The sequence below is a fragment of the Canis lupus genome, chromosome 29 (assembly GCF_048164855.1).
Source record: "Canis lupus baileyi chromosome 29, mCanLup2.hap1, whole genome shotgun sequence".
Taxonomy (NCBI): Eukaryota; Metazoa; Chordata; class Mammalia; order Carnivora; family Canidae; genus Canis; species Canis lupus.
In genome coordinates, this window is record NC_132866.1 from 31,476,061 (window position 1) to 31,498,877 (window position 22,817).

The 22,817-nt window shown below is 45.9% G+C and overlaps 1 protein-coding gene across 2 annotated transcripts in view; it reads left to right on the forward strand.

The window, feature by feature from the left end:
- Window positions 1-22,817, forward strand: part of TLL2 (tolloid like 2) — a 122,311-nt gene that overhangs the window by 75,120 nt on the left and 24,374 nt on the right. For both annotated transcript variants that reach the window (XM_072805865.1, XM_072805866.1), the window contains exons 8-12: window positions 4,956-5,080; window positions 7,380-7,495; window positions 12,509-12,611; window positions 21,134-21,250; window positions 22,260-22,405. In XM_072805865.1, coding sequence (XP_072661966.1) covers window positions 4,956-5,080; window positions 7,380-7,495; window positions 12,509-12,611; window positions 21,134-21,250; window positions 22,260-22,405 — 607 coding nt within the window. The remainder of the gene's footprint in view (window positions 1-4,955; window positions 5,081-7,379; window positions 7,496-12,508; window positions 12,612-21,133; window positions 21,251-22,259; window positions 22,406-22,817) is intronic.

The window sequence follows — 22,817 nt, forward strand, 5'->3', positions numbered from 1 at the left end:
TGGAGTTTCGTCAAAGTCAGTATCTTTGAACGACTGGCATGAGACTGACTGACCCTGTTCTCATTACTCTTCTTCTGGCTCTTTATCAGAGAATACAAGGGGCACCATGTAATGAAGAGACCACTGAATTGAGAGTCAAAGACTGGGATCCAGTCCTAACACTGATACACTGTGCTTTTGAGGGAAGTATAGACAGTAGTCAGGGAGAGCTTTGTGCTGGGTCAAATCTCCACCTCCCTGGGCATCAGTTTCCCGATGAGGGGTTGGACTAGATGTTCTCTGAGCCCCTTCCAGCTTGAACATTTCCTGTTGTAATTTCTTAATCTGGTGCGGATGGGTGAGGCACTGACAGATAGGGTCACCTTCATTGCCATGTGGACATTCGAGGCTTCTTCTTCCATAGTGGGAAACAGAACTTTGAAGGACCTATTCTGGGGGTCTCTGAGAGGTCTCAAGAAACAAGGGGGGCCAGGATGAGAGCCTACCCTGCCGAGGTCAGAGCGAGATGCTTGGGTGTGGGGCCTGGGCTGACTTGTGTGTTTGGGAAATGGTGTAGGAAATATGTAGTCACACCATCTCAGCCCTGGGGTTGCAGGCTGCAAAGTAGAAACATAATATTGATTTTGTAGAGAACCACTGTCAAGTTGCCCCAAGTGAGAAAGTTGTACCTTGGGTCTTATTTCTATAGCTGTCATGACTCTTCATATTGCTTTATAATTATCTGTTAATTATTATTATAAATTCATCTACTCCTATTTTTTTGTTACATCTCCCTCTCCCAGCCTGAGATCTCTGAGGGCATCCTCTTCTAGTCTCTAGCACCTACCATGGTGCCTCAGGGCACAGAGTAGGTGTCCAATAAATGTTCTTTGTTCTTTAATGGATAAATCAATGAATGAATCAAAGGAGACAGGGAAATCTGCAATGCTGGGGGCTAAGTGAGGGAAGAAATTTCCATTATCCTCATTGCATTTCTGTCCACATACCCACATATGCGGTGGTCACTTTATAAGGAGAATCTACAGGTGTCTCCTGTGCAGGAGTGTTGGGGATACATTACTTCCAATGGGCTGTAGGAACTGCACTGCCTCCCTGGTGCCTGCCATGTGCCAACTACTCTGAAAAGCTCTGAAAACAGAGGCCAGGGCAGGAGTACAGACAGAGTGTCTTTGGACACCAGCATTTCTTTTCTTGTTTTTGTTTGTTTTTTAAGTGGAACCCAGCATGGAACTTGAACTCACAACCCCAAGATCAAGGCCTGAGCTGAGCTCAAGGGTCAGACACTTAACTGAGCCACCCGGGTGCCCGAAGATTTTACTTTTTGTTTTAGAGTTTTGGTTCATGGGCTTCCCTGAAACAATAGCTCCTCATCAAGAGTACCCCAAACCCCTCAGAGGGAGATTGCTGCAAGGGGCAGCAAATGAGTGTGATGGGCAGCCAGGTAGGAGCACAGAAGCTCACCTGAAGGCCTTGAAGGGAGGTGGACTTCTTCTGCCACCATGATGTCATCAGTGCTACACAACAGTCTACCCCAAAACTAATGGCTCCCAACAAAAACTTGTTTTTTTGTGTGTGACATTGTAAGTCATTCTGGCTGGTTTTCTGGTTTTGCCTGGGATCATTTCCACAGCATTAGTCATTTGGCACCACGCCTGGGCTGAGAAGTCCGGGATGGCCAGTGCCACGTCTGATTGTTGTGCTACCTGTCCACTGGGGCCCCTCGGTTCTCTTCCCTGGGGCTTCTCAGCCTCTTGTGGGCTAGACTGGACTCTTCACTACATTGGGACTCAGAGTCCTTACAGGACAAGCTGAGAGGCTACAAGACTCTGAAGACCCAGTCTCTGGAACTTGCAGGACATTGCTTGCGCCACATTCCATTGGCCAGAGCAAGGTGCAAGGACAAGAATATGGACAGTAGGAGGCGCAATTCATCATTTAAAATCTTGCCATGGCTACTTACCTGCCCTTGCCCCAGATTTTGGAACGATTTTGGCAAATCTATTTTGTGGCAAGTAGATTTGCCTTCATTGTCCTTCCTGCCAGTTTTCTGTATGGATTTTCAGGAAACTACTTTGTTCAGTGGGACATTTACCAATGCCATCCTTACTGATGGTCTTTCCTGGCCCACTTTTTGTCAAGTTTTGCACTGCCTAACTCCATGTCATTACTCCTGGCCACATATCCCCTGGAGCTAGCCTGCACATCATCTTTGAGTCTATAAAAGAGCAGAAAATGACCTATAGAACAAACATTTGCTCATCTGGAGGCAAATTCTCTTCCTGCTGATGGGAAACCCAATCTTCCTGTGTGTTTACAATTGGTCTGTCTCCTTCCAACTTCATTTTCTAGTTTATTGTAGTCCTTCCCTCCTCCCCCTTGGTTCGACCTGGGCTGTTGGGGAGTGATGTCTTTGCAGGTTCTATTGGGCAAGGGTCCAGGAGCTGAGGAGACAGTTCTGTGGTACAGGGGCATCTCTGCTTGGAGAGCTCAGAGCTGACAGCTTTATTCCCTAAAGCATCTGCCAAACTCTTTCTTAGGTTAGCAGAATGTCAGGGCTAAAAGTTGTCCTACAGAAGAGGGATGTCACTGCAGCAGTTCACGCAAGGGATGCCTCTTGTAATAAACATCTTCCAGAGCCCACTGCCTTGCTGGGAGCTCAGGGACAGGTTGGAGAGGGAGTTCCAGCCTCAAAACACAGTCCGAGTGTGGACTAATGTTGTTCCTGCTGTTTCAGTTTTTGAAGTCTCCCACGTTCCTGACTCTGTCATTTATCTAGCACACATCAAAGGCAACTGTTTCTTGGGCAGTGGAAAACACTGCCTGGAAGGAGGATGCGGGAGATGGGCTCCAGGTCTGCCTAGATTCCAGGGCTGACACTCTATTATTAGCTCTGCACTCTGGGAAAGTCACTTAAGCTCTGCAGGCTTTTTCTGGCCTGCGGGGAGGAAACCCTAATAAGAATGGCACTGGCCTAGGGTGTTACAAGGACTAAATGAGATGGTGCATGTGAAGTGCCCAGGCCTGGGCCTGACACACAGGAAGGTCCTGAGAACTCTCAGTGGGGGCACAGGTTCTCCACATGGCATGCCCTTGGCAGAGACACCTGTATGCTGTGGTCTTCAGCAGGGTTAGCAGGCCTGGGTTGCTAAGAGATTGTGGTGAGCTTTACATTTTGTGCAGCAAAATTTCTTTCCTTGGGGGAATCAAAATAATTACAAATGGACACATTTTATGTTAGGGCAGAGGTGTTTCTTTTTAGATTTAGTAGGTGATTGAATTTAGAATTTTATGGAGAGTCATTACTTGTAGTTTAAAACTTGCCAAAGTTAGCAGGGAAGTCAAGGATTCCACTAAAGTTTCCACCTCTGGACCCAGAGATGAAGCAATAGGAATTAGAGGAAGTCAGGCCAGGTGGCTAAAGTTTGAGAATAGAGATGCTTCAAAGGAAATCAGCAGGTGATCTGCATGCTTATGTTGGAACAAAAGTGAGCTTGAAGTCTGATTCAGAAAAAGTATATGCAAAACCAGAAAGATAATAAAACATGTAACCAGCAAGAAATAAGGATAATATGTTTTCCAAGGTAGTATAGAATTTAGGGGAAAGGAAAAGTTAGAGAGAGAAAGAGGAGAAAGGATGGTACAGCTAATACACAGGTAACATGCATTTTCACATTTCCTTTGAGTATATGTTACTTTCCAAGGTATTTTGAAGATACTCCCCTACCTTGGTTACATAATTTAATTCAAAAAGCATTTCTTGACCTGTTATGCTCCAGTGTCTGAAGGCATAGAGATGAAGGTCTCAATCTCTCTGCTTGAGGAACTTACTATTTAGCAGAGAAGACAAATACCTTCATTCTTCAAAAAAGACAATGGAGTGTGAGAAGAAGAGGGTAGACAAATAAGGCCCAGAGGTAGCCCAGAGAAGGGAATGAATAACTCAAGATGGGAGGGGTAAAAAGGGCTCAAGAAAACTTTTAAGAGAGGAAACCAACTGATGGGATTTGGGCGAATGAACAGGAGTTTGCTAGTGGACAAGAAGATGCTGAGGGAGCCTCAGCAGAGGACAGCCTGTAAGGGCATGGTTAGGGCTAGCAGAAGTTCCATGTTGCTTAAGATACCAACTGGGGTGGAGGTGTCAGAAGTGGCTGGAGAGGAAGCCAGAGGCCAGTGAGCTAGAGGCCTGGGGATCCAGGTGATGATCAGAGACTGAAATGCCTGTCTAGGCCACTCTCTTATTGTTAGATAAGTAAACTGAGGCTCAGAGAGAGAAGGGGGCTTGTCTGAGCTCACCCAGGTGGCAGAGCCAGGCTATTCATAGAAATCTCTAGACCAGGGCTCTCTCAGCCACCTTTTGTTCTCTGCAGTCTTCTCACTTTCCATCTGATCATCCCCATTGTCAGAAGGGCCCCCCCAAACCCCGATTCCCATTATTCGACAACCCATCCACCAGCACTTACTCACCAGCCCCTGAGAGCCTCACACTATGCTGCCTCCCAGGCCTCTCTGGAGCCTCTCCAAGGCATACCCTTGCTCAGTAATGCCCATTGCACAACTCCAGGGGCTTCCATGTACACCTTAGTCTCTCTGAATGGTGCTCCCCACAGTTGCCCGGTGTGGCGGGCCCGGGGACCTGGACTTGTCAGGGGCTTTGTGGAAATGCTCCATGCACAGCAGCAAGGAGCCGCCAGGCCAGCAGGTAAGGGCAGATTGGCAAACTCACAAGAGTCATTTTCCTTCCCCCTTGGAAGTGAGGAGGCAGCTCATGAAGTGGAACGCCCAGATGCCAGGACAAGTAAAGCAAGTCTCTTCTGTCACACGGGTCTGCGGAGCGACAGGGGCTAGGGATATGGATGGGATTACGTGCAAGGAAATGAAGACTGTAAATCCCAGCGCGGCCAGCCAGATGGCCTTGACTTTTCTTTCTCCTTTCTCTCTCTCTTTTCTTCCTGTAGAGGAGTTTTCTTAGACACCATCCTCCCCCGTCGAGACGACAATGGCATCAGGCCAACCATTGGCCAGCGTGTGCGGCTCAGTCAGGGAGACATAGCTCAAGCCAGGAAGCTGTACAAATGCCCAGGTAACTGACCCTGGGGAGTCCTGAGGCCTCTGGAGCACCCACAGAGTGTGACTCAGCCACCCTTTGCAGACTTTCCCTTTTGCTGGGAAGGCAGGTTGGGGAACCTGGAGAGGCTGCTGAAATTTCTGGCGTGCGGCTCTAAGGAAGCTTTAGACAGTGTAGAAGGCCCAAATGGTGAGGTAATTGCCAGTAGTGACACGAAGAATAGGTCTTGGAGCTCACAGCTTAATTTGTGGGAATCTTCAGAATTTTCTGGCAAAGCCCTGGTATTCTGAAGAAGAAGAAGGCATAGTGGAACAAGAGTGAACAGGGGCCTGATGCAGTGTGTACCCTGTAACTGTAAAAGCACCTCCCCTTCCTATGGGAGTAGGAGATGTGGGTTTGGCAAAACAAAACCCAAGGGTTTTGCAGAAAGACGGTGAATGAAGGAGAGTGTTTGTAGAAGGGTGGGAGTCAGCAATCCTCAGTGTGTAAATGAGGTTGTTTCTATGGTCTTGGGGCTTTCCTAGCCATCCAAGGTGCTGGTCATTGGCTAGAAATCAGCCATTGAAGACCGGACAGTACACTGGGGTCTGAGGAGATGTCTGCTTCTCTGCCCACCCACAAGCCTCTTCCCCTTGAATGTGCCCTCTTTGCCTTCCATCCCCTTGGCTTCAGCATCACCTCCCCTGCAACCTGCTGCCGTGGGAGTGAGCTCACATTGGCCCCTGAAAGCTGTTGAGCTTCAGAGCAAAGCATTAGTTACAGCAGCCAGAGTTTACCACTGATGAGAGAGAATGCAATTCAGTGGTTTGGGAAGGAAGAAGGAAATTCATTGCCCACAGGTCCAGTAATGTTTTCAAAACCCCAGACCAGACACACAGTTTGATCATGAGACAGTATATTTAAAATAGGGGCCTTCTTAGTGGGATCACAGGGCACGCAAAGGACCCGATGGGGTTTGGTTCATCACAAAACTCTGAGCAGTATGTCCATCCAGCTATTAGTCATGTGGGGGCGTGTTAGGGCTGAAATGCAGGACACACATATCATATAACCTTGCTGAATTGAAAGAGAAACCTTATAGCATTCTCTGGGAAATGCCAGTATTTATTTAGTTATAATGTATATGCCTCTTCCCAAAAGGATTGGAGGCAGCTGGTAAATACCATGGAGCCATATAGTAATGTATCTATTCTTGCAGAATGTTGATGATTATTCTAAAATAATTTCCATGGAACCCTTGGGGGTGTTGACTGCCGGGCATAATCCTCATGATGCCTGGCAGTTGTTCAGTAACATGATATTGAAGCCCTAGCATCCAGGATTTCCTGAGGCTGATGACGGACCACTCTCCAGCTATTCCTTTCCTGCAGTTCCGAGACTGCAGCTTCCAGTAATTTCAAGCAGTAACTGAAAGCAGAGTAGTTGCTGAGTGGAGGTTGAATTGCATGTAGGGAGATATGGGTAAGGATGCTTGTTTCCCACACTTTGTGGGTGACCCCCCCTGGGAGGAAGGGCATTCAGCAAACCAGTGTCTTTGTCTTTGGGGTCCGAGTCCCTGGGCATCAGGAAGTAAGGAACCTACACCTCCCAAACTTACTCATACGGCTACTTTTTTTTTTCTTTAAGGACAAATTAGTGAAAATATTTGTCACATATGTAAGGACCCTAGACTTATGACCAGGCAACTCTCAAACATTCAAGGGCAGAATAGCCTACTGTAGAGTATTCCAGCTTCCCACACCTCTGGTCATTTTTGTGTTTTCTTGACTTTATTTGGTAGCTCATTCAGAGGTAGGTTGCAGAGAAAGAAGAGGCAAGATTCCAAACCAATGAGTTTCTAATGAAGTGAGTTTCAAAGTATTTTCTTTGTCTCATTGCTTCATCTACTTGTACTTTTATATGCTCTCTGCCACTAATGTTATTAGTCATAATTATAATGGGTGCTATGTGTGGAGCACTCACTGTGTGCCAAACACTGAGCGGATCCATTTCATTAACCCTTCAGGCAGCTCCTGCCCATTTTACAGGCAAGAAAACTAAGGCCCAGCAAGGCTGGGAAACTTGTTCACCATACCCGAGGCCATTTCAAGAGCCTCAGAAGAAACCTTTGGGTATTACATTTTGGTGCCTAGACCCTATTTTCACTTTTATTAGACAGAAAACAATTGTCAGTCTACCTGACATGCTTCTTGCCAATGCGTTCCGAGGGCTTTGGCTGATCAAGGGGTGTCATCTGCTAAGCAGACTGGTGCAGGGAGGTGCTTAGGTGAGGAGTGTGTATACTGGAACCATTGTCGTTGTTTTGCTTCTGCAGCATGTGGGGAGACCCTGCAGGACACAGCAGGAAACTTTTCTGCACCTGGTTTCCCAAACGGCTACCCTTCTTATTCCCACTGTGTCTGGAGGATATCGGTCACTCCGGGGGAAAAGGTAGGTGTGAAACCACCTCAGGAAATGACAGTTTTCTTTGAGTTGGGTAAGTTGTGGGGGATTGTATTATTATTAACAATAGTAAAAACAGCTATTAGCTTTGAGCACCCACTATGTGCTAGGTGCTGTGCTAGCTTGTTTAACATTATTTATTTCTGGACTTCAACCAGCATCACCCATACAAATGGAGGCCAATAAGCAAGATGTCCACATGAATTATAAATTAGGCTCACAGTTTTTAAAACAGAACAGACTCTATCCTTCTTCTTTGATAAATACAGCATCAGAATGCCTTGGGAGGTGAGGATCCAATTTAGAATTCCTTGACACCTCAGAGTATTGCTCTGGAAGGAAGCGATGTAGGGAAAGCTCCCCTCAATCCACAACTGGCCCCTCCTCTTTTCAGCCCCCTGTCTCATCTCAGGAGCACCCGTGGCGATACTCCAGCCATGCTCCAAAACACTCTGCATTCCTACCTTGCAAACAGCTATTGCTTGGCTGTCTCTCCACAGAAGTGCTCTCTATGCTCAGGAGGGTGGATTCAGGGCAGAGACCTCTGCATTCTCTGGAAGTGGGCTCAGGGCCATTTGGACAGGAACTCCAGGGTCCTGGGCAACTGAAGTGAGGTAGGAGCTATGCAAACTCTGAGTGAGCACAATCCTTTGGGTCTGAAGATTCCATGATTCCCTCCAGATTCCCTCTGGAGCTGAGCCAGGGCAATAGCTTCTTTTGTCCTGGTCCAAGTGTGGTATGTTCTCAACCCTACTGCAAGATATATTTCTTCATGTCCATTATATAGGTAAGAATTTGAGGTTCCGACATTTAAAAAATTGCCCAAATTCACAGTAAAATATAGAACTGGGACGTGGGACTTCTGCACTCCTAAAACTTGTTTTTTTTTTTTTTTTTCACACTTCCCTACAAATCCAAGGGTTCTTCCAGATGCTTCTGTCTTTGAGATGCCCTCTCTATCCCTTGGGTCAGAGTCTCTACAGTTATAGCTGCCATAGCTTGTCTCAGAATATCATGATTGCTGGTTTATTTGGTTGTCTGCCTTTTGGACCTTAAACTCATTGAAGACAGAGACTACTCACCCCTAGGTCTCCAGCACCCAACACAGCCATGGCACATAGTCACACAAAAGGTATTTGTTGAATGGGCATGTGAATGGATGAGTGGCGAAGGAAAAACCTACAGCTGGGATGCCATGGAGGTGATGGATTTTTGGGTGCCTGTAGCCAGTCTTCAGTTATTCCTAATTCATAACTGTTAAAAATGTCCATTTAAATGTTTTCTATGACCTGAGTACTATTCTCAGCATATTATGTGGATTATCTCTTAGTCCTCAGAACTTCATGTGATAGGTGCTACTAGCACATTTTTTCAGATAAGGAAATGCATTTGCTTAAGGCTACTCAGTTTGTTGCAAAGTTGGGATCTGAACCCAGGTGAGAACCTGGATGTTTAACCATCATCCTATATTATTTCACAAAGAGGTCATCAGGCTAATGAACATTTGAACATTCATTCACACACATGCTCACATATACATGTGCTCACACACAACACCCACATGCAACTCTTCTTCTGACTCTAAGCATTTATGACTGTGTGGTTGACGTCTTGATCCTGAGAGACTCCAGGCTTGTCTTCCTTGGGTGCACGTGCTGCTATCCCTGTGCCTGCTGGAGGCATGAGTGAGAGAGAGGCAAGAAAAAGGAGGCAGAAGAGGAGGTGATCTAGAAATCCCCAAGTTGTTGAATTGCCTTAAATAGTAGAGGCTGTGTGATATGTTTGAACTGCATAAGATTCATCAAGCTTTAATTATTATTGCTGAGGTGCAGAGAGAATATTTATCATTGAAATTCCTGTATAGGAATTATTTCAATTTCTGCTTCACCCAGCCTTCCGCAGAGCTGCTATAATTAGCAAACTTGATTGATTCAAGGATCACCTCTTGTTTATCACCTATTCCTCTATGGTCTTTATGGTTCCCTAACATATTTAAAATAATTAAGCTGAATAAGTATCCCATTCATTTCAGTCATGAATGTGTTACCAAAGAAGTTGTAATAACATTTTCTTTCTAAAATTTGAAAAGCTTAAGAATGCTATTGCAACCAGCCAGTAAATATTACTGAGCCCTTTTGCTCGAATGCAAGCACTGTGGGAGATACAAAAGAAATCTAATTTAAAATCCCTGTCTTCAAGAGACTTAGAGTTTAGTTAAGGTCCTCCCCTTACCTCTAAGGAGTCTGATTTCATTGAAGGAGGGGCATTTGCTTTGCCCAGTATTACTTTTTACAGTTTTGAGGTGGTACTAATCCACAAGCAGGGTTGAGAACCACTGGTATGGCTCGAAAGAAGAGTGAAAACACACACACACACACACACACACACACACACACTGTACAATATTGGAGGTGAACTGGCCTATTATTTTCTGGTCCTGCCTCTTCATTTTGTAGGAGATCAGAGAGGACTTTGTGGAAGAAGGTCCTACTTGTCCTAAGACCTGAACATCGGGTGGGATCAACCCAAATGAAGGGATGGACACTTCAATGCTAATTAAAACAGGCAGCCTATGAAGAGCGCTTAGTGGGTCCTGTTTGTGGTTCACTAAGTTTACACTTAGTGAGGCTTGATTTTTTTTAAACTGCATTTATTGAGTGCCTATCATGTGTCAGACCTAGCATTACACACTCACTATACAGTTTCTTATGCAGTCCCTTCAATAACTCAAAAGTATGCATGTTGTTTTGAAGATAAGAGAACTAAAGATCCAAGTGGCAAGTAAGTGGTAGTAAGATCTGAGAGCTAGTAAGTGGTAAAGCTGAGAAATCCAGATCTGCCTGACTCTAAAAATACCTGCTATATTATTTATAGTCACTATAAAAGGGAGGCAGGGAGCCCCCAGAAGGGAAAGGCCGTGTCCATTTGGGCAGTCAGAGAAGGATTCAGGGAGGAGTGGAGGGCACTGGAGCTGGGCTTGAGGAAGGTTCCATTAGCATGGATACCTCAGGGCTCGCTAAGTAATAAGGTCATATCAGATGGATGCTGGAGGCTCTGAAAGGTAAGCAGAGAGTTTATGAGATGGGGGCAGGGGGAACCATTGAAGTTTTCTGAGCATAGAAAGCATTTGGTAAACATGAGATGTAAGTGCAAAATTGATCTAGAAGCCTTAGTGCGCAGAGGGGGCCAGGGCATGGCAGGGAGGAGTTCAGGAATCATCTTGGCAAGAACGATGCAGACAGGGCTCTTGAAGGGGTGACCAGACTGGCTTGCAGCAGGGGATGCAGTCATCCTACAGGAAGGAAGTCTATCAGCATCGGGGATAAACAATAGGGGCAAAGTAGAGATGACAGCAAAGGGTTGTACCCGGGGACTGGGGTCACCTGTGCACAGGAAGCTGGAAGAGAAAAGTTGCATTGAGGTGCCCTCACAGTCATCAGGGAGCAGGGAGGACAGGAGTCAGTCGAGGCCAGAGAGCAGCGGAGAGAGAACAGATGTGCTGAAACCCAGAGAGAGGAGGTTCAAAGCAGAGGGGCCATGGAGAATGAGACAAACAAGTAACAGTCCTTTCAATTTGGCTGGGAAGGTACTGGAAACTTTGACCTGCAGCCTTCCAGCCTGGGCCTTTGCCTAGAGACAGAGGGACCTGGGGCTGTCTGAATATGAAAGAAAGTGGCTAGAGGACAGAGAAGAGAGAAGAACTGGTGCAGGGCAGGGGCCCCAAATGGGATAAGGCACAGACAGGGTTAGGGCTGCAGTGGCCAGGCAGGGCTGCCTTCAGTGGGACCTGGTGAGTGAAGAGAACAGAGAAATAATGGAGCAGGGACACGGTGGGCATGCGTGCACCACGTGGGCACCTTACATGGTGGGGCTTGATGGGGGTGAACTAATGCCCGAACTCTGCTCTGGAAGGGTAGCAGGTTGTGGAACAGTAGCTGTGTGCCAAGTCCACAGGGCCACCCAACCTGCTCCACTGTTTGTGGAAAGGAGCATCCACTGAATGGCCTCAGGCTGTCCAGAAGAACTGAAACCTAGTGCAGCTGAACCCCCAGCTCTCCTCTACAGGCCCTTGCCTCCCCATTGCAGACACACAGCATGACCTGCACTGGTAGGACAAAACAGTTCCCCAAACTCTCCTTCCCTGAGTCCCTCTCACCAAAACACCCTCCTGCCCTGTGCCTCTGCCCCCTGAGCCCCTATTCCCTTTAGGTTAAATGCCTGAGAAGCCTTCATCAGTATTGCTGGGCAGCATTGATTTCTCCTTCCTTGGGGCTTCAGGATTCCCTTTCTGTCCATCCCTCCCTTTTCAGCATTTATTTAAGAGTGTTCTAACTCACCTGATGCTTCTATGTTCCCTGAGCTCTCTAAAGGCAAGAACCCTATCTTGCTAATCTTTCTATCTCAATTGGCCAACACAGACGAGCACATAGTAGGTGGTCAACTAACAATGATGAGATGAATAAATGAAAGAATGAATGCGTGATTGAACGAAAGAACAGACCAAAGATAGGAAGGCTCTTGGATATACTGCATCTCAGAAGAGTGAGGTTATGGCCGAGGAGACATTGATCACGGTGGTGCTCAGATGCACTCCGGCTAACCCCAGGTCCCTTGGAATGATTGATGATGTTATAAGATCTTCTCGTATCTCTGAACTTCACTGACCCCTTACCTCCTTCTAAATCCCCAGTCTCAGTGCATCCTGGTTCATCTTTTTAATGCATCCTGTTTTCTATAAACCACCTAGTGACTTCAAAAGCTCAAGTTATTCCCCAGACAGAACCAGAGGACCCATCTCCTCTGTTTACTCCCCATCCTGCTTTAGGTTTATTATTTAATGTCATGAGGTTTCCTGTAAGCGTGTCTTTGCAAGGACGCTTCTACTGTGGTCTGAGCACTCTGTATGCTAAAAGGTAATGTGAGAACACGGGCATGCAAGATGTATCTTCAAGCCTCCTCAGGCTCTGCTGCCAAAACTCACTTTTCAGTAACTCTTTACAGATCGTCCTGAACTTCACATCCATGGATTTGTTTAAGAGCCGCCTGTGCTGGTATGACTATGTGGAGGTCCGGGATGGTTACTGGAGAAAAGCCCCCCTGTTGGGTGAGTTGACTTTAGAAAGCCCTGGGAGAGGGGTGATGGGCTTTTCTGTGTGACGCTGTTAATGTGTGGAAGGGCCCGTCCTGACAGCAGTCACAGGAAGCTCTCAACGGTCTGTGTCATTGTAAAACTCTGAACACTCCATTTGGCAACACATGTTAAAAGCTTTTAGACTGAGACTGCCCTTCAACCCAGCAATTTGGCCTCTTGGAATGTATCCTAAGGAACCAATTAAGGAAGTGTGCAAAGTTCTAGCTATGGGGATGTTCACTGGAGCAGGAAAAATGGAAAACAATTTAAATGTTCAACAGTAGAGATTAGCTGAAAAAATTGTGATACATCTTTCCAGTGGAAAAGTATCCAGCCACCACAAATAAAGTTGGAGGTGACAACTTATTGATACAGAGACATGTTCCTGTACATTGTTACACAAACAGGTGTTACAAAAGCAATTGAATTCCATTTTAATAAACATACATTTGGGGATCCCTGGGTGGCGCAGCGGTTTGGCGCCTGCCTTTGGCCCAGGGCGTGATCCTGGAGACCCGGGATCGAATCCCACATCGGGCTCCCGGTGCATGGAGCCTGCTTCTCCCTCTGCCTGTGTCTCTGCCTCTCTCTCTTTCTCTCTGTGTGACTATCATAAATAAATAAAAATTAAAAAAAAATTAAAAAAAAAAAAAACATACATTTGTATGTATATTTTGCAGGCTTTGCAAACTCAGATGCCCTCAGAAAATAGGCATACAGGAGGAAGATGGGGTTGGCATAATAAATGAAGGAGTGGTAGGGAGTGTGGCAAAGTGAACAGTGAATATCCTGACCAGAATTATTCAAAACAAAATTACCTAAAACATGTATAGGTTGGATTCAACTGGAAGAAACCACCTTGTGATCTATAGTACAAATATCAAGTAGAATTATCAGCATAAATAAATAAATAAATAACACATAGTGGTTATTTCAGGATGATGGAGTATTTTTTTAAAATTTATTCTAGGGGTGCCTGGGTGGTTCAGTCAGTTAGGTGCCTTTATTTTGGCTTAGGTCATGATCTTGGGGTCGTGAGATCAAGCATTGGGCTCTGCACGGGGCATGGAATCTGCACCAGGCTTCTTCCCTCCCTCTGTACCTCCCCCACACACACACATACACCCTCCATGCTCTTTCTTAAAAAAATCATCTTATTCTAGTTTTCCTGGTTTAGCTATATTTTCTAAATTTTCTACAATAAGTGTGTACCCTTTCTGGGAGATGCATAGTGCATGAGCTCATGTGAAAAGACAGCTTGGACTTTTTAGTGAGAGGTAGTGGGTAGATTGCATAAGGAGAAAAGGTCAGTTCATTCAGGACTGGTCACCAGAAGAACCATCTTCCATGGGTGACCCAAAAAGATGAATGTATAGAGATCCAATGGCACAGTGTCCTGGGAATGGACCTAGGGACTCATTTGGGTCAGGAATAGCAACCATGATGCAGCCAGAGAGAGATGCAGATTTACAAGAAACCAGATGGAAGGGTTTTGGCTGATAGTGGGTTGTCCTCATTTTTAGAGCAGTAGTAGGGTAGGCTTCTGGGTTGACAAGTCTAAGCCCTCAGTGAGATCTTTGTCCCTGCCGTGTCCTCACATGGGCAGAAAAGCCACACTGGTTGTGCTGTGAATTGCTGGCCTGGAAATGCTGCTGTTGGGACAACAGGCTAAAAATGGAAACAGGAGGAAAGCGGGAGAGTTAAACTGGGGCGTTCTGTGGCCAGATGGAGCTTGATTCTAGGTAGCTCAGAAGAGATAGGGACAGAGGGTCTGGCTTGACCCAAGGGAGCCTGGCAGATAGTAATCTCTGTGTGGCCACAGGGTCTCAGCCAGGTCATAGCTGGGAATAACACATAAGCTCCTTCTGTCCAGAGGACCATGAGTTTTTTTGTTTTGTTTTTTAAGATTTTATTTACTTATGAGAGACACAGAGAGAGAGGCAGAGACATAGGCAGAGGGAAAAGCAGTATCCCTGCAGGGAGCCCAATGTGGAACTCCATCCCAGAACACCAGGATCACGACCTGAACCAAAGGCAGACACTCAATCACTGAGCCACCCAGGACCGTGAATTTAAGTTCCTAGAGGTACAAACAGATAGGAATTTATGTCCCCGTGTGCTCAAGAAAGCAGCCATGGCAGGCTCTGAGCAGGGTTACCAGGTTACCACCATTATCAGTCGGCTGGTTTGCAGTCTAGGTAGACAAACCAAGCGTGGCCAGGAGTGTATATGCTGTAGGACAAATGGGTTTTGTTACCAGATGGCAAGGTGGAGGCTGCCTGCCCTGGATTTCTGCTTCCTGCCTAATGTGAGCAGACACAGTGCATGCTAGCAGCCAGAAGGAGGCATGGCTTTCTAGGTAGTAATGATTGAGTGTGTCAGGAAGATGGAGAGCTGCATTCTGGGTAGCAGAGGTTCCTAGCCTGGCTGGACGTCAATATCTGCTGGGAAGATTTCTATGAATATAGATCCCTGGAAGACTACTGAACCAGAATCCCCATGAGTTGGGTCAGGGAATGATCCCGCTTACCTGTAAACGTATGTACATGTGTGCTTGTTCAGCACCACATACATAGAAAGGGCACAGCAAGGGTGCTTATCAAACAATTGAAGCTGGTTACCTCTGAGAAAGGAAGCACAGATGTAAGCAGCTTGGTGGTTTGGTTTGTATACTTCTGGATTGTTCTACATCTTTTACAAGAATGCTTTCAGGCAGTATTTTATAATTGAACTAATAGAAAGGGCTCTGTGCAAGGAATTTCAATGACAACATGGAACCATAGACCGCCTCAGCCTGGCAGGGATCTTAGAATCACTTATCCTACACCTTCACCAGGAAACCACGCTCCTTGAGTGTGGACCAACTCAGTAAATCCACACAGGCAGCTAGTGGCTGAGATCAGACCAGAACTCAAATGCCTGGGTCATGTGGCGTGCTACTGAACTTGAGAAGGGTATCCCTGTAGGACTGTCAGATAAAATGCATGATTCACTGTTTATCTGAAATTCAAATTTAACTAGCCTTCCTGTATTTTTGTTTACAAAATCTGGCAACCCTAAACTCCCCCAGAGGAATGTGGTAGACTCAAAGGGCTCAGGGGAAGGAAGCTCTCTGTTACTGAAGTTCCCCCAGAGAGGGCTGAGACACGCTCCCGAGAGTGGGCACAGCCAGAGGCATTTCCAGCAATTCCCTGTTCTTGAACTTGAAACAAGAATTTTCTCACTGCATTATCCTGATGTCTCTGGCTACGCTTTCATTGATGAGATGGGGCCTTTGCCATTTGTTGTTGTCGGTGAGAGTTTGTTTTGTTCGGTTTTGTTTGGGGTGGGATTTTTGGCTCATATTTTACACACTTTTGCAGTGTGTGTGTGTGTGTGTGTGTGTGTGTGTGTGTTGAGTGTACCACAGCCAAGGCATGGCCCAGTGCCTGTAACCATCATTCTTCATTTGCGGGAATCCTCCTTTGCCAACTATTTGGCCTGCTCTGATGTTTCCAAATGCAGTTGTTAGTGCACTTTTGTGTTTGGAACAAGTGTATTGTGTGGGCTGAGCTGGTCCCTGGGAGGGGTCAGTGCCATGAAATCTGCTGGGAGGAGGCAGGTCAATGCCCCTTTGGCAGGAGGGAGAGCGGATTAGGGCGGATTGTGAAAGTATGCATCTTGCTCTGAAAAACTGTGCATTGCATATTTTCCCAGGGCAGTGTGTGAAAATCCAGGCATAATGGATGCATAACTTTTTATGAATGAACCCTTTATGACTCCCCATGAAGCCCACTTGTAGTGTCCTCATCTGCATTTCCTCTTCTTGATATCCTTATTAAACTCCTCCTCCAAAGCCAGGAACATGATTCAGTTTAGGAATTTGCCACCTTTTCTCTGGTCCAGTTTCTGCCCAGCCTGTTAGTTTTCTTGGAAGGGGACTGCTTGGGACACCTTTTTTCACAACGTGATTAAAGAGAAATGTAAGTAGAATGAGGATGTTTCACAGCTGGTAAAAGGTATCAAATTGGCTTTTCAGTTTCAGGGCTCACTTCATGAGATTGCACCTGAAGTGGGGAGGAAGGGGCTACAGAGAGCATTTACCAGTAGTCTTAAGTACTGTCCTGTTCATTGGATTCTCCTCCCTCATTTCTGCTGGAGGACTTGCTCTAACAATGCACTTTTGTATGTAGAACTGTCTTTGAGCATTCTGTACCACCGCAGTGCACACAAAAGCCCCTCTCCCCCCTTCCCACGAAGTGGGGAGGGAAGTTCAGAGAGGCCAGGCCAGCCAGTCAGTGTCGTGTGGCCCCACTACTGGGGCTCCCGGGGCAGGGGCACCTCCCAAGTGAGCAGAAATGATAACAGGAGTCACACAGCCAAGCCTGGCATTGCCACAAGCTTGCTGTATGGCTGGAGGCTTTGATCTTTGTTTCTAAGTGTCCGTGTCCAAACTGGGAACGATGTGTACATTCCCAGAGAGCAGATTTCACATCTATTCATCCAAAAGTGAACCGTGTTCAGAGTCGCCCCTTGAACAGAGAAATTGCTTCTGTGACTGTGGTGACTAAGTAGAAGGCAAAGTTGATGATGAAGGTCAAGATCTCAGGCTGCCAAAGTTCAAATCCTGTTTCACTTGCAACATTGAGTGTAACTCAAAGTAAGTGTAACTCAACTCAAATTCTTCAAATCCTCAGTTTTCTCATAAACTAGATTCATAATAATACCTAATTCAAGGGGTAGCAGGATGCAGTTAGATAATCCATGTAAGGTGCTTGGGACAGTGTCATGCTCAATAACAAAGGGCTTTCGTTAGAACCATTATGGTGGAGAAGAGAGTGTTGAGAAAACAGTCGGGACCGCGTAGACAGTTTTTGTTAAGAATTTCAAGGTGATTTGGGGGGATAGAAGTTCTTTAGAAATAATTTGTAATTTATCCTACCAAGTCTGGCTTTGCCAAGGCACTAATTCCTCCCTCCTCTAAAGTAGTGAGCAGACCGGGTTGTCCTGTGGCCCAGTGGTGGGTGGTTCATCTCATCCTGTTGGGTTTTTAGACAGCAGGGCAGGCATGGGAAGTCTCTCTCCTTTTTGGAAACAGTCTCCAGTGGCTGTGACAGCTGGGGTTTTCAAAGGAGAAATTTGGACTTGAAACTTGGTTTGGCTAAGAAAGAATTCCTTTTGTGATCCCATGTTGTTGAACTGCTGTTCAGCAGCCCTGTCTCCTCACTGGTAAGCAATACTTATGTGTTGTTTTCCAAGAATTAATTGACACTAATTGGCCATGCCAGAGTAACCATTACTGAAAATTTATGGGCTTCTGATGGATTTTTCCTTCCCAAATTCTTGGCAGAAGTTTCAGCTCATCTCACTTAATATTAAGCTCACCAAATCCAAAGAGCTGCAGGTGGCCAGAATCAGAAGGAAGCAGGAGGTTAGCAGCTTCTACCCCAGGTCTCCCCAAAGAATGTATCCACAGTTGGCCATCAGGAAATGTCCATGATGGCCTTTATTCCTTCCTGAACCTCATTCCCCTATTTCTCAGAGGGCAAAGCAGAATTATAACTTCAAGTGATTGATCCAGTGCTCAACATGGGTATTGGCAATAGGGAGTGCCCACTAAATACCTATTGAATAGGGATCCCTGGGTGGCACAGCGGTTTAGCACCTGCCTTTGGCCCAGGGCGTGATCCTGGAGACCCGGGATCGAATCCCACGTCGGGCTCCCGGTGCATGGAGCCTGCTTCTCCCTCTGCCTATGTCTCTGCCTCTCTCTCTCACTGTGTACCTATCATAAATAAAAAAAAAATAAAAATAAAGTTGTTAAATACCTATTGAATAGACATGAAAAAGTATCAAGAAAAAAAATTAAGATATAATTCACATATAATACAACTCACCATTTAAGGTGTACAAGTCAATGATTTTTAGTATGCTCATGGAATTGTGTGACTAACCATCACCATAATTAATTTTAGAGCATCTTCATCACCCCAAAAGAAAGCCCAAACTCGTTGACAGTCACTTCCCATGTCCCCAATATTAAATGGGTTTTTGAGTGTGTCACACAATCAGTGCTTGAGAGAACCATGACTTCCAGTCCAAATAGTCTTCCAGTCCTTCACTAGCCTGTGTTGTGAACTGTTCAGCACAACTCAGCTCATGTCCCACCTCATCAGGTAGTGGGAAGTTAACTTCAGTCAATTTGGGTTTTCTTCTCCCCAAGATGGGAGTGCTGATAAGGGATATACTTGGTGCCAAGGCATGGTGGCCAGTGAGGCATCCATATTGCCATGCCAGCTGGCATTACTGGATGACCTCAATTCTGGTTTCCAGTCCTCTGAGCGAAGAATCATAAGAGGCTGCTGTGCTTCCTTCTTGTCTCAATTCTAGTCTAATTCAGATTGGTGCCAAAGTCCACATCTCCCTAGAAGACATTCAGTGGGTGATGTCCTATGGCTCCCCACATCCTCTGGACTATGGAAAAGTCACCTCCATTCCCCTTTGCCTGAAGAACTCTACATGCCTGTCTCCTGGACTAATGTCTGGATGAACCATCTCTATATTCCTATTCTGACCCCAGGTGGGACATGGGGATCTAGAGTCTTATTGCCCCTGCAGGCTCTGCCTCGGGATTGGGGGCACAGTTCTGTCCTTGTCCCAGATCCTTTCGTATTTTTATTATTTTTAAAGAAATTATTTAAATGTAATTTAGTTAATCTATAGTGTGTTATTAGTTTCAGGAGTAGAATCTAGTGATTCATCAGTTGCATATAACAGTGCTCGTTACATCATGTGCCCTCCTTAATGCCCATCACCCAGTTAGCCCATCCCCCCACCCACCTCCCCTCCAGAAACCTTCAGTTTGTTCTCTATATATAGTTAAGAGTCTCTTATGGTTTGCCTCCCTCTTTGTTTTTAATCTTATTTTATTTTTCCTTCCCTTCCTCTATGTTCATCTGTTTTGTTTCTTAAATTCCACATATGAGTACTCAAAATCATGGTATTGTCTTTCTCTGACTGACTTATTTCACTTAGCATAATACACTCCAGTTCCATCCACATTGTTGCAAAGATAAAATTTCATTATTTTTGATGGTTGAGTAATATTCCATTGTGTTCATCAATATTCCAACTGTTCATCAGTTGATGGACATCTGGGCTGTTTCCATATTTGGCTATTGTGGACATTGCCACTATAAACACTGGGGTGTGGGTGCCCCTTCAGAGCACTATTTTTGTATCCCTTGGATAAATAGTAGTACATTGCTGGGTTGTAGGGCAGTTCTATTTCGAACTTTCTAAGGAGCCTCCACGCTGTTTTCCAGAGTGGCTGCACTAGTTTGCATTCCCACCAGCAGTGTAAGACAGTTCCCCTTTCTCCACATCCCTATCAACATCTGTTGTTTCCTGAATTGTTCATTTTAGCCATTCTGACCACTGTGAGGTGGTATCTCGTTGTGGCTTTGATTTCTATTTCCCTGATGATGAGTGATGTTGAGCTTTTTTTTTTTTCATGTGTCTGTTGGCCATGTGTATATCTTCTTTGGAGAAATGTCTGTTCATGTCTTCCGCTCATTTCTTGACTGAATTTTTTGTTTTTGGGTGTTGAGTTTGATAAGTTCTTTATAGATTTCGGATAATAACTTTTTATCTGATATGTCATTTGCAAATATCTTCTCCCATTATGGAATGGTTCTGTTTTAATTTTGTTGACTGTTTCATTTGCTGTGCAGAAGCTTTTTATCTTGATAAAACCCCAATTGTTTATTTTTGCTTTTGTGTCTTTCTACTAGATCCTTAAACCCGCTGGGGGTCTCCATAATCCTTTTCCATCAAGGTCATTAGCTTAGGGTGGGACAGGCTATGGGGCCCTTCTAGATGGTCCATGGTGCCCTCTCCAATCCTCTCTCCCTCATTCCCTCATTTGTCTGTCCTAGGAATCTTTCTAAGACTCCAAGGGTGGAAATGGAAAAATGTGCTCTTACTCATTGAGAGTTCTTCCAAATCTTTGTAACTGTGACAAAAGCTTGTGAAATTCATAAGCCAAGAAGGTGTGATTTTTTTTTTTTTTTTTGTCTATGTTGTCTGACATCCCTTGTCTGAGGCAAGGAAAGCAGAATGTCTTCCCCAAGGCATGCCACCCCTAAAAGAAGGGCATATATGTAGTAGGAAATACCGAGGGAGGAAACATCTGTCACTGCCTCAGACCGTTGCTCACCACACCTTCAGCACCTGTACCAGACTCATTTGGCAGAGCTCACTGGTGCCTGAGCTATACTCTGGGTACTTTGATTGATTGGAGTCTGGAATCCTCTTGAAGTCAGCCTGGAGGAGACACACGGGCTGTATGACTGCCTCCTTCCATCTTTTATTCCTGTCTGAGCTACAGGCCGAATGGCCACAGCTAAGATTACTGCTCACCTTGAGCCACATTGAAGAAACACTGCTCCCTCTGTCTCTAATGAGTTTCTTCTTGCTGTCTGTTGGCAACCTGACCAATCTTTTCCACTTCCCAGGTAGGTTTTGTGGCGATAAAGTCCCGGAGCCCCTCACGTCCACAGACAGCCGGCTCTGGGTGGAGTTCCGGAGCAGCAGCAGCCTCTTGGGCAAGGGTTTCTTCGCAGTGTACGAAGGTTTGTTCACGACGAGATAAGCCCCCTGGGTAGCACTTGATGTGCCTCTGGCCTTCGCATGCCGCCCACTGTCTCCCTTGCACCCAGGCAGGTGTGGCAGCTGCTGGAGCTGTGAAGGTTGGAGCAGCCACCACAGGGGCTGGGCTGAGGAGTCCCCTCCTCAATCCTGTCCCCTTCCTCCCCACTCTGGAAGCAGAGAGGCCATCTGTGCTTACTTCTGGACAGGTGTCGTCTACCTGTCCCCCCCCCACCCACACACACACACTGAACTCCATTCCACTGCAGCTGGGGAGACTGTCTGGGGTATAGAACCCTGAGGACATGAAAGCAGCCTCTGAATAGCTGTGTGAGCCCGAGCAAAGGACCTAACCTCTCTGAGCCTCTGTTTGTTTCATTTATGACAAAAAGACTTTGGACAATATCAGGGTATTTACAACTACATTTCTTGAAAGGGCCTCTGAGGCCACCATGGTGGTTGAGTTGAGGAAACAAATAGGTCTGGGCTCTGGACAGCTGCCACCAGGGCATTTCTGCCAAAATTCGTTCCACATATTGGATAAATTGTAATTTTGGAGAGGCCAAGATTTTGTTTTTATAAAAGAAATAACGCGCGCGTGTGTGTATGCACAAATGCATGTGTCTGGCCCTCTGTACCAGCCCTCTACGTTAGAATCACTTGGGGAACTTAGACATTATTGCTACATGGAGCTCCCCCAGACCCACTAGCATCAGAACTTCTAGGGATGTGACCCCTGCTTCTACAGCTCGAAATATTCCCCAGGTGATCGTGATGCACAGCAAGGTGGAGAACCGTGGTTATTTTCTTTATATGAAGAAAATCCAGAGTTGCAAACAAATGAAATTGTGCCTTTCTAGAGGCAGTCTTGGTTGGATAGAAATGAAAATCTTGCCACATGGAGCCACCTAGTGGTATAAGTGTGGCCACTAATTTCCTTCCTAAGATCTGACCAGGGACCTCATTCCTCCTCTCCTGGCTCTCTTTCTAAAGCTACATGTGGGGGAGACATTAACAAAGATGCTGGTCAAATTCAGTCTCCTAACTACCCGGATGACTACAGACCTTCCAAGGAATGTGTTTGGAGGATTACGGTTTCAGAAGGGTTTCATGTGGGGCTTACCTTCCAAGCTTTTGAGGTAAGTACTGCTCAGTTTTTCTTCCTGAGGATGAAGTACATGTCAACTTCTGCTAGACAATCTCTGCTGTATAAAGATGGGCTTCCATTTTTTTTTTTTTTTTTTGGTTGAAAAGAGGAACCTAAGAGACCATCTCAAGCTCACGGTGCATTGTACCCAGACATTTGGCATCCAAATCTTTGCAGGCTTTGAAATGGCATCCACCTCCTTTCTGACGGCTACCCAGGGGACGTGAAAGTCTAGAATGGGATCCCAGGAAGTTGTGTAGAACCGTCCTGCCCTATGTGTCATTTCTTAGTCTGCACAGCTTAGTCTGGGCTTTCTCAAATAGAGGATAGCTTAGAGAGCCCAGGACACACTTGGATCCTTTGGCCTCTTGGTTAGATTTTTGAGAGTGTTATGTAGTAGGTTC